A 12,374-nucleotide genomic window follows, 5' to 3' on the forward strand; every position below is an offset into this window, starting at 1 on the left:
ATCGGGCTGGTCACCACATGATCATCAGGTTGGGTGGGTCAATCTTTGGGTTGGGCCCGGGTCCGGGAAGTTAGCTCTTGGGTTCAATCCACTAGCACCCCCTACTGTTAACGGCATCTCCAACCTCTAATTGCTCATGAGGATGGCCTACCCAAAAACTTCAAAAAGATGCCTGACAGTCGTGTAGTTTTCACTTGCTCAATGCCATTAAAAAAAATTGTAGTAACTTTTGGGCAGCCTCTTTAGAGCCCCAGCATTTCCTAAGAAGTCAATTTTGGTTGCAATTTCAGTTAACAAAAGTCTAGAACTCATGCATGCAATGCCAAAACATCTCATTTTTTTTTTCTTGATAGCAGAAGAGAATCAATCTGCTTCTTATTGTACCATTACTCAGAAGCTGAATGTTGATTAAAATAAGGCTAGCCGAAAGATGAAGGCCCACCATCAAACACCAGTTTCTTCTCATCCTAAAATCGGCATGGCTAAAAAAGATGAGAAAAACAACCATTATTAAACTCAAAGGGAAACTGCAAGGGGAAGGGAGGCAAAATCTGATTGAAACTATCCAAAATTGGATTGGACCCCAGTGTGATCTGCATTTAGAAACCTGCGAGAGATATTTGATATATTAAAAAATAATGCAGCCTTTAAAGGCGACGAATCAAAATTTACAACATTTGGGGCTCATTCTGTGCCCCCGCGCCACACCCAAACTAATCAACCAACCACCCCACCACCACTAATAACAATAATAATGCAACAGAACACAGCCCCTCTTCTGAACTTAATCAGTGGAAGGCCATGATAGCAGCTCTTGCAAATTTGATGTACACATTTTGGGCCATAAAGTAGAAAATGAGCCCATTTCTTAATGCCTTCTGGGAGATTAGTTTGAACAACTAAACATCCTCCCAACTAACCAAACACCACCACCACCACCACAAACCATTAATAATACAACAGAACACAACCCCTCTTCTGAACTTAATCGGCGGACAGCCATGATAGATGTCCATATTTGGGTCATAAATTAGAAACTGAGCCCATTTCTTTCTGCACAAGGGGGATTAGTTTCAAAAACTAAACATCCTCCCAATTCAAACTATCCACTGACCTCCAATTGCTCAGGTGATTGTTTTGTATTATGAACCTTGCGCTTTACATTTCTCTTTTTCGCTTCGAAACGTGCTGTAAACCCGACTGTTGTCGTTCGCAAGGATCTTTGCCTCACCACTTGACAATACTCAGGGTCGTTGGATTGACCGTCCAGCCTTATCCACTGTATCATCCCATGATACATGGGGAAAAAACGCATCTGAATGGCCGCATATGCGAAGTATGGGATGAGAGTAGATATGACAACAAAGAGTGTGAGAATCCAGTACGAAGGAGCCGGAGCACATCCTTCAATGAAGACCATATAGGCAGTAGTGGACAAGGTTGGGGATATGGCGCCATAGGCCATGAGAAAAAGGTACCAAAGAGCAATACCACCCCACACAAAGATGTGTTGAATCAATGTGAAGTAGCTGACGGAGAGAGCCATTTGGCAGTTTACAACCCAAACAACACACGTGTATAGTGTTGTCCCAAGAATTTCCATTCCGACAACCTCTCCACCTTTACGGAAGGCCTGGTGCTGAAATGCACTGGTGCAGAAGAAGAAGATGATGATGGAACTGATAACCCCATTGAACATCCAACCAAGTATTCGTAACCAACTGAAGAGAACATTTTGCACGCCCTCTTGGTATAGTAGAGGGAACTGAATGAGAAATAAAAGAGATCATGAATCAATCTCGTACAGTTTATTCAAAACATGTTAAGCTCGCATTCTTAATATGCAATAAATTCTTTAGCTGATTATATTTTTTTATAAATCACAGTTCAAAGGCGTAACTTTAAATAAATGGTATAAGCATGAGTGCTAAACTGACGGGCGCCCTTGCAAAAATCAGAGGAAAGGGCGCCCCCATTGGATTCACGCCACCAAAGTGCACTTAAAGGATGTAAAAGTGAATGAATATTAAATGCACTTTGGCACGTGCATCCAATGGGGGCGCCCTTTCCTCTGATTTTTGCTAGGGCGTCCTTCATTTTAGCATCTCTCTTTTTCTTTGTATTCATATAATTTCAGCCACATTAAAAGAGCTAGAAGGGTGTCTCTTGTGCAACCAGAAATCAGGTTAACTGGAGAGTGAAAATATAAAATCAGATGTCATTGTCAAAAGAACAGAAAATATGTAGAGTTATAACATCAAATAAAACAACAAATTCTGTATCAAAAAGAATATTACTTGTTTTAAATATTTGTGGGAGGCAGGAAGCTGACAATGGTCACTCAGAGCAAACTGTTTTCATGCTTAAAAACTATGCTACTGTTGACGGATTGATTGCTCCAAACTTTAACCCAACAATATTTTCCAAGTAGATTTCAAAATTGCTTACAAGGAGCCTACTGCAATGAGGAAAACTACATGAAGTTTTAGTTTTATGAATGCTGGATGGTGAATATACCTGGAGACAAAACCTTGCAGAGACATCTTGGTCAAATACCCCCAAAGCAAGTACAGGAAGAGATGTGAAAAAGACGTTGTATAATGACAAATACCAATCATTATATGCTGGTTGCCCAGAAAAAGATGCATATGCCTCAAATATAAAGATGGTAAGACCAAATGTAATGTTCTTGTAAAAGAAGTAGCATATCTGCAAAATAGACGAGAGAACACATCAAAATCAATTCTACATGTGAAGAAAACTAACGTTTAAAATACCAAGAATGGAGTCCCTACCATTGATGAGATCCTTCTGTAACACCAATGCCCGTGTACAAGTAGTAAACGCTCCAAGAATTGGAACTGAGCAATTGCAATGTCACTTGACATTACAGCCTGATATCACATCATAGGTGTAAAAACATGAGAAATAAGTGCAAAAACAAGCTTAAAAAATATGAAAATGCAACATAGGTATCATGAAGGAATTATGTCGCCACCTGCATTCCTTCAACACCGCTGATACCAATTCCAATATCGGCTTCTTGAAGCATACCCACGTCATTGGCTCCATCACCAATTGCTAATGTTGTCTTACCCGTGCCAGCTTTAACCAGTCTTGTAACCTGAATTTTTTTTCAGACACATCAGATTCCTTAAATCATTCAAAAAAACAAAAAAAATCAGATTCCTTAAGCGCAAGAATTAATTAAGAAATAAACCAAGGGAGGTTACACTCTAAAAGATTATGTGAACTCACGAGTGCTTTCTGTTTGGGTGATGAACGGCAGCAAATTACAGACGCGCAGCTGATTGCGAGGTCTAAGAACATGTTCTTGACATCATCCTCCAGAGCAAAAGACAGTGACTTACCATCAATGATCAAAGCAAATGCATCTCCACTTGATGAAGTAAGTTGCGATTTTCCCTCACTTAGCTGATGGACAACGCTTTCCTTTGATGCCTGAAAAGATAGGCAATAATCCCTTTGGATGTTATAACAATCCATAGATCCTAAAATTTAGATGAGATGTAAATGTTGGTAAGGGACCAAATGATGAACTTAAAGACAGATGACTACCAAACTTGATCAGGATAAAAAAAAAAAAACCAAAGTCAGAATAATTATCCTTTTATATCGCCATTAAAAAAGTATCCTTTTATCTCTAAATTTGGGCAAAGTCTGGTGGAAAGTCACTAGTTACAACAGGCCTACATTTAACAGAAATGTTGGTTAAAATCCCAAGTCCCAACAGTCCCAAAATCTGAAAGAACGAGGAAAGACCCTTCCAACTTGAAATAAAAACCAAGGCACCTGAATCAAATATAAGATATATGGACTTCTAATTTCTTCATTAATCCTCTGCAAGAAAATTTCATTGAAAAATAGTTATCAAGGTTGATAGTAGAGATAAGAGAATACAGGAACTAATACGAACTCTCAGTATTTAGAACCATATCCGTCTAATCACTCTGACAGACTGGAAGCACCACTTTCACTTTAACTGCTAGGGCACTGAACCTACCCACATATGTTGCAATATGATTCATTGGGTAACTAATACATGACCTCCAGCAATTCCTTCTACAGGGCGAGTGGGCAGTTTTTTTTTTGGGTACATAATCCTGGACCGAACCTCTGACCTCACAGTTGAAGAACAATGCCTTAACCAATTGAGTTAGAGGCTCAACCACAGCGAGTTGGCAGTTGTCAACACTTCTGGGATGCTGCTTCTGCAAAAGTCTCGGGTTCTTTGACAGATATGATACAAGAAAGAAAAATGCTTGAAAAAAATATCATAAGAAACTAACCTCTGAATTGAAATTGGAATAATTGGATACTATCAGAACAAAGATGCCTCTAAATCATAACTGCAATGTGTCCGATAAAACAACTACTAGTCATCAAAATATGCATTTCGGGATTGAGGCCCTACGTAACAGAGTACAAGACCACTTGAATTTCTTCAAAATTTTAATTTTGGATTCAACTGATACACGTGGTCACAGCAATTAGGGAATGTGCAGATTTACCATCCCTCCTCGTGTTTGGGTAACACAGTACGTTGGTTATTTATTATTTTCATATATCTAGAGATGTTTTTGGCCACCAAATATTTGTGTGAATGTCTTGACATATTGGGTTTTTAAGGGCTCTCATGTTCAAACCTCGCTTCATTCCGGTCCATGTTAAATGAGCCATATTCCAGTGGCATCGCTGTTGATAGAGAATATAAGTAAAAGTGTGAGATCAAACTGTGAGTTTCCTTAAATAACGACTAGATAACTCCAACCCAGGACAAAATTTTCCAAAGATGAAATAAACATGGAAACTAGTGCACACTCTTGGATCTAGGACGAGTGTACCAAGTTCAGGAGCGCCAAAGAGAGGCTAGCAATGTTGGGACCAGATTGATATGCCCAACCTTGGCGAGAGAGCACAGCCAGCTTCAGATCTGATGCAGATAATAGGCCAAATAAGTGGCATATCTGCCCAGTAGGACTTATTTCCATGTTATTTAGTTTCTAGGATTTATATTTCCATATTTTAGTTTTAGGATTTTATTTTCCATGTAATTTTATTTCTATCCCATTGCCTATATATAGGCCTCATTTAGGAATCATAACTTTTGATAAATAAAGATTGATTGATATTTCTCCCCTCTATTTCTCTTCTTCTTCTACTTCTAGTTCTCATCTCCTTCTAGTTCTCTTCTAATTTCCTCTCTTCGTCTATTCTTCTCATCCTCCTCTCTTCCTCTTGTCCTCTTTTCTCCCCTTTCCTCTATTTCTCTTCCCTGTCTTCTTCTATTTCTTCCTCTATTCTTCTTCTTCTTCTTATTTTCTCTCCCGGTCCTACATCAAATTTGGTATCAAAGCTAAAGATCCAAGAGACGGAGCAAAGGATCCAAGTTGCAAAAGTTAGTCCCAAAACCCCCTTCAAGGCGCCGAAATTTCAGTCCGAAATTTGGTATTAAGCTTCGAAATTTGGGACTGAAATTTCGAAATTTCGGCCAAAATTTTGTAACATTTTTTTTTTTTAAAATGCCATTTTCTCGAAATTTAGGTTTCAGTCCCCACCGAAATCCGAATCGGTCAAAATTTAAAACCATGCTTCAAGGTACGTCACCATATTTCCCCTTAACCCTTGTTTCTTCCGCCACTTTCAGCCCACTGATTACAGCCCAAAACAGCCTCAAATCCAGCCCCTTGCCTCACGAATCTTAGCCCCAATTTCCCTTCCCGGTCCTACATCAAGATCCTTTTGGCTTGGCTTGAAGGCTCCCACCTTCTAGGTACTAGGAATCACGGAACATGAAATTCCAATTAGATTATGAAGACAATGAAATTAGTTACACCTTGTTCGTAGGGAAAACAAGGTGTTAGACAAGGCGGACTCTGGAAAACTGGAACAGTCATACCTGAACAGGTACAAATATCAAATCCATTTGTGTGTATAGTGATAAAAATTTATCCTGGAAATAGAAGTACATTTAAATTTGAAGTGGAATGTCAAGCATAAAATTTGATCTCCATTATATATATTCTATGATCACTACTGCATGTTTCATATATTACATCATGGTACACATCCTTGCGTACAGGTGCAATGTTAGTACTGTAGATCTGTTATTCATGCATCAAGCTAAGCCTTAATGGAATTAGTCACTTTGAATTTGTACAAGGTTTTTTTATCATTTGATGTTTACAAGTAGTTGATAGGGCTCCAGTTATTATAAGCCACTTTTTAATTAAGTTGCTCATCAAAATCAACCAATGATATTACAAGTACAATATCTTGAACGGCGTAAGATCTATATTCCCTTTTTTTTTTATGGTAGATGTATTGATACTTCAAAAAATGGATACAAGCAGGGAGACCAAGGGGGTCTCAAAACACCAACCACACCAACTAAAAATAAAACAAAGATAAAATATCTGTATTCTTCTATTTATGCTTTGAATAAAGTTTTCTTCATCCTCAAAAAAAAAATCTTTAATGATGTATAGAGAATACAACATAAAAGGTCATATTGATAACCTTTGCAATGGCATTCTTGTCCCCCTCTTTCTCCAATCCTATAATTTCCGGTGTCTCCAAATTGATAATTATCTGCCGCATTCCTTGTCTCAGCAAACTACATGCAAAGCTGCAAAATTTAACCAGAGTCAAAATCATGTAAACAAATGGAAGAAGCAACCCCATTTATAACAGCAGGTACTAATTTGCAATAGTTATATCCCTAGAATCATACCCAATATTGATGGCAGTCTCCATCTTATCTCCAGTTAAAACCCAGATTTTTATCCCAGCTTGAGCAAGCTTGTCAATGCATTCAGGAACCTGGTAGACATGGAAGAAGGAGAAATCACTTTCACACTATACCTAAAATTTAAAATATTTGAATTAAATCATTTATTAAAATCTTGTACCCACCCCGTTTTGCAGTTTGTCCTCAACAGCTGTGGCACCGAGAAGAATCAAATCCTTCTCTATCTTCTCTGCCACTTCCTCAATCCTTTCATCTCGTTCTGCACTGACTGCGTTCTTGGCCTCAACGAATTCCTTCTCAAATTCCTTGTACTCTTCCTCATCGAGCTCCCGATATGCAAGGACCAAGGTTCTCAAACCTGCGTCAGCATACTCATTCAGGTGATCCTTAGTCTGATTCTCAAACTCCCTTCCATTCTCCGCGAGCCTTTCAAACATGACACTGTTTATAAAACATATAAAGAATATTACGGGAACAAACTAATTGTAACTAAAAGAATTGGATATAAAAAATTTAATCATAGTTAAAAGTGTTTAATAATATCCAGTAACCAGGAAAGCTTAATTTGTAGCTCACAAACCTGTCAGCACCTTTGGAGACTAGCAACAACTGGCCCTCTTGATTTCTTACTATTACAGACATCCGCCTTCTGGAGCTACTAAACTCTAAGATATTCAAAAGCTTATATGATCTGCAAAAAGGAACTGGTGGTTCAAACTTTTCTGATTGGATGTTGATTGCATTTTGAGTATTGTAACAGCCGTGAATATCAGCCTCCTTTCTATATTATGCACAAACAGAATGGGAAAATCTTACCTTTGAACTTTTGTTCCAGACACGGGGTCCAATTCATTCAGTGAAATATTTGTCTGTGTCCTCTGGTAAAATTCAAAGCCAAGTTCCCTCGCAGCAACCACAAAGGCTGCCTCATCCGGTGACTCAGCTTCATAAGAAATGTTGCCCGTCTCTTCATCCATTTCAGGAATAGCCGTATGGCAGGTCGCCATTACGCGAAAGAACTTTTGAATAACATCTGAGCGAGGCTCATTAACCCAATTCCCATTCATAATGCGTTCATCCTTGAAGTTAAAACCTTTAACTGACGGTTTGGTATCCATGTGGTCGTCATTATCTGTGTGATCCTCAACAATATCCTCACTTTCTACCTCTTGAACCAAAGGCGAGCCTTTTCTTCTAGCCATCGCCTTTTCTACCTCTGTAACGCCACGACCATAGGCTATTCCAGCCACAGAACATTTGATGAACTCCATGGAATTGCAGGTCAGAGTGCCTGTCTTATCTGAGAGTATCGTGTCAACTTGACCAAGCTCCTCATTCAAGTTGGAAGTCCGGGCACGTGCAGGCTTGTCGGCCTCCTCATAATACATGTGCACATCTTGATTGATGAAAATACTCTGCAAAACTTTGACGATTTCTATAGACACATACAAAGAGATCGGAATCAAGTAACTATACAACATCAAGGCTGTTAGAAAATGTAATATTGCCGCAAGAGCAGCTCTTTCAGGATCATAGAATACAGTAGTGTCATCTGGCCTAAGGTACCATCGCTTCATTCTGCCATCGTGTAGATCCTCTCTAGTCGCTATTCCAAAGAAAATCGATCCAACAACAGATAACAAAACCAAGACGGCAAACAAAAAATAGATGATTTTGTCCATTCTCTTCTCGATTGTGCTTCTCTTTGATGGTGGATTTGTGGAATTTTGGATAACTTTCGTATCATGACCGGTGAAGATCACAACCCCATAGATGTAATCTGTGTTACGGAGTTTCGAATCCCTAAGAAGCAGTTGTTGAGGTGTCAGAGGGTACTGTTGTTCTTCAAAATCCATACTTCCAACGAATGAGTATAGGTTTGCATTTGGATCTTCACATTTAACTAATGCTTTGAAATCCCGGAAACTAGTATCATCATGTAAATTGGAGGTCATTTCCAATGCTTGTTTTAGTTTCAAATTTGTCTCGCCATCAAGGTTCATAGTCTCAACGTAGCAGATAGCGTCTTCATAACTAGATGAAAGCAAGAGAAGGTCAGCAGGGAAGAAATCATCCTTTTCCACCTTCACTATATCTCCAACTTTCAGTTTCTTCCATTCAGTATTATCAAAAACGCCATCGCCGTTATGCACTTTAACCTTCCGATTGTTGACCTCAATATCCTGAAAACATTTCCACATTAAATTATGCGTGCCAGTACATTATCTTGATTACAGAACAGAATAGAGAAGTTATAAATCCTGATCAGGAGTTCAAACATGCACAAAGGTTATTCATTAAGTCAACCTTAAACTTGAAAATGCTTGAGAACTCTTCATAAAGTTCACCAGAAGATGGGTCTCCTGAAACAATCAGAAGGGCACTGAAAAATGATAAGCTCATGTTTCAAGACAGAACCAACTTCAGAATAGTCTAACACAGGCATATGTATGGAGTTGTGTGGATCCATAAATAGTTATATTAGAAATAAATTAAGAATATTCTTTCCATAAGCTTTTTTTTGTTTTGCTTTGTTAGTCAATTGAGTATAAAATCTCTTCTCTCGTTTCACATGACGGCCAAATTTCCAGTTTGACTAGTCGAGAAATCAATTGAGCCATTGATAGACTGGGGCAACTCACTTCATTTTCAGGATATGAAAGGCTAACATGAATGAAACCACAGGCGAGGAGCCTCTGCAACCTACATTTACAGCCCCTCTCATTTCATTTTTTTGGCCAAATTTTTTAAATAAGCAATTCCTTTAAAGAGGACGTACCGCATAATGAAATTCAAATAGATGAGTATTTTCTCCCAGATCAAGTCTTTTATGTAGCCTGATATGGGCTCTCAGATTCCCCTTCAAATCCAACACAAAACACAGAGATGCTATATTGCAGGAAGACCTCACAAAGCCTTTCAAAAATTCTGTGAAGAATATTCAACCCTTGAGAAACATTGAAGGAAGAAGGATTGCCCCAATTGTGATTCGAAACCAATGCAAAATATAGTAATCTCCACTTCATCATGAATTAGCCTTGACAATAAGGTTTGAGAATTTTTTGTGTAAGGAGAGAGTCGAAATTTTATCATAATCATATTGAACTGTAATTCAACCTAGAGATGTCATCACAGCCAGCACCAATCAGAATAATAATCCTCTACTTTCAATACTATTAAGACTTGTGTGATAGGTGAGAAGCATTGAAACAAGTCGAAATCGTACTAGAAAATGGTACTCCCCAAAAACTAAAGTGGTAGCAAGATGGAATTCCCCTCCTAAAAACGTCATCAAACTTGACATCAATGGTTGCTCCCATGGCAACCCACACAAGGCAGGTATTGGAGGCATTTTTAGGAATTCATCAGACAAAATCATCTGTTCCTTTGCGGGTTCACTTGGCATCACCAACTCCACAGAAGCAGAGGTCCGCACTATTCACTAAGGATTGTCCATTTTCATTACCCAAACGAAGAGTAGTTTGGAAGTGGAAAGTGATTCGTCTAATACTATTTTATGGGTCAAGGGGACTTGTGAAGACCATGGAGACTAGCCAATATCATGGATGAGATTAAAGTTTCATGTTTGCGTTGTCTTTTTTTCCTTTTTCTCTCATTCCTCGTCGCGCCAACGATTTGGCTGATCATCTTGCCAAATCAAGAGCATAAACACCTCATTTTATATGGAATAATCTATACCGCATGAAGTGCACTTATAGTCTTTTCTTCCTAATGAATTTGGCATCTTTATCCAAAATAAAATATAAAAAATTACCTGCCGGTTCCTCCTCCAGTCTTCTACAGCCTCTTTGGCCATGGTAGCGCCAATTACAACAATCAAAGGAACGAGCGAGCTGACAGCAGAGTAAGGAGCGAGAGGAGTGAAGGACAAACAGCCAACTAGAAGGAAATAAAAGTTGGCTACCCTCCTGAATTGCTCAAATAAGGATTTGGGAATGAAAGTCGCCAATGTGTACTTGGTTGTAGACACATAATTGGTGCCATAGTCATGGATTTGAGCATCGACGCCTTCGGGGTCATTACAAAAAACCACCCTAGAGAAACCACGGCCACCAATCTGCGAGTGTTCATCTTTGAACGACGATTTCCCACATGTAAAGGTTTGGATATTTCTGAAATGAACCTTTCTTCTCCTACCATCAGGCATCCTCTCCACCAACAATTTAACCACAATTCAAGAACTAGGATACAACCCACCAAAGAATAAGGCAAAAAACACCTCTCCTTTAGAACAAAAACCTCCCTAAGATTTAGTACCCAAAACCAAGACCACAAATTTAACAATGAAGAAAAGCTCCAAAACACCACCAAATCCTAAAATCAAAACCCAGAAAAGTTCCCAACTATAAAAGCCACTAAAGAAGAAGGAAAAAACTGCTACTTGAGAAGAAAAACCTCCCTAAAATGAAATTTTAACTGTATAAAACCATGATCACAACCCAAAACCAAGACCACAAATTTAACAATGAAGAAAAGCTCCAAAATACCACCAAAACCGAAAATCAAAACCCAGAAAAGTTTTCAACTATAAAACCCAAAAACCCAACAGAAGTGCAAATTCAGAGAAGATTACAAAAGCACAAAAGTCCCAACACTAGTTCCCAATTCACAACCCAATAAAACACAAAAGTTGTGCAGATTCAGACAAAAAAAACACAAAAAACAACCTCCACCACCACATTTAATCTATAAATCCTCCACCAAATGCAATATTTACTATTCAAAACAAAACCCATAAACCAACCACCCCTTTGTCTCTCAACCCACTACTCCAATATCCAATTATTCATTAATTTCACCCTCTTATGTTTTAACATATCCATGAGAAAAGAAAAAAAAAAAAAAAGGTCTACCCTTTGAAATGTGAACGTGGCATTACATATTTGAACGTAGACTTTCCTTTCCCATTTGACTTGTAACAAAGAAAAACGAAAAACGAAAAACGCAAGCGGGTTTTAAATTTTCAAAATCCACCCAGAGATATTAAAAAAGGAGTAATTGAAGATTTTACAAAAATAAGAAAAACCCACCTCTAGAAGATCAATTAAATCAACATAGAACCCTGAATTTCTACCCAATCTCTGGTTTTCGCCATGGAAGGCCAAGTTTTTCTTCTTCTGAAAATTTCTTTGAAGGAGACGACTTAAAATATATTAAGAAAACCGAGGGGAAAATTTTTTATTATTTTATTGGGGTTTGAAGGTAGAAGGGTTTGGATTAAAATAAATTTTATTAGGAGATTGGATTTGTTTAGAATTAAATTGTCATTACAGATTGGATATTGGTGGTAATCAGGATTTATTTATTTTTAGTGAAGGGATTAAGATTAAAGGAGAGCGTGGGAGGTTAGAAAAGAAACATGTGGTTCTGATTCTTGTGAATTCGAACAATGTCAGATGTTACCCTATATTTTAGCTACCTGTAATAAATACACTTAGAGAGGATATTCCGGAAATGCCCCCAAAACCATGCATCTCTGCTTTTCAGGCATCTTAGACATGTTCCGAAAATGCCCTAAATTATGAATCCTCTCTCTCTCTCTCTCTCTCTCAAAGTATAGTGGGGCTCACTTCAAAGGATG

At 38.3% G+C, this 12,374-nt stretch overlaps 1 protein-coding gene across 1 annotated transcript; it reads right to left on the reverse strand.

The window, feature by feature from the left end:
• Window positions 1-594: 594 nt before the first annotated feature.
• Window positions 595-12,153, reverse strand: LOC143892734 (putative phospholipid-transporting ATPase 9). Its single transcript, XM_077397584.1, has 11 exons — window positions 10,548-12,153; window positions 7,589-8,955; window positions 7,353-7,463; window positions 6,937-7,213; window positions 6,755-6,843; window positions 6,541-6,649; window positions 3,259-3,462; window positions 2,999-3,124; window positions 2,796-2,894; window positions 2,518-2,709; window positions 595-1,765 (listed from the first exon to the last, which is right to left on the reverse strand). The coding sequence occupies exons 1-11, from the start codon at window positions 10,938-10,940 to the stop codon at window positions 1,103-1,105; spliced, it is 3,630 nt and encodes a 1,209-aa protein (XP_077253699.1). The 5' UTR covers window positions 10,941-12,153; the 3' UTR covers window positions 595-1,102.
• Between the last annotated feature and the right edge of the window lie 221 nt (window positions 12,154-12,374).

This window comes from Tasmannia lanceolata, unplaced genomic scaffold (assembly GCF_043159265.1).
Source record: "Tasmannia lanceolata isolate RefF3 unplaced genomic scaffold, GAP_Taslan_0.1 ptg000015l, whole genome shotgun sequence".
Classification (NCBI taxonomy): Eukaryota; Viridiplantae; Streptophyta; class Magnoliopsida; order Canellales; family Winteraceae; genus Tasmannia; species Tasmannia lanceolata.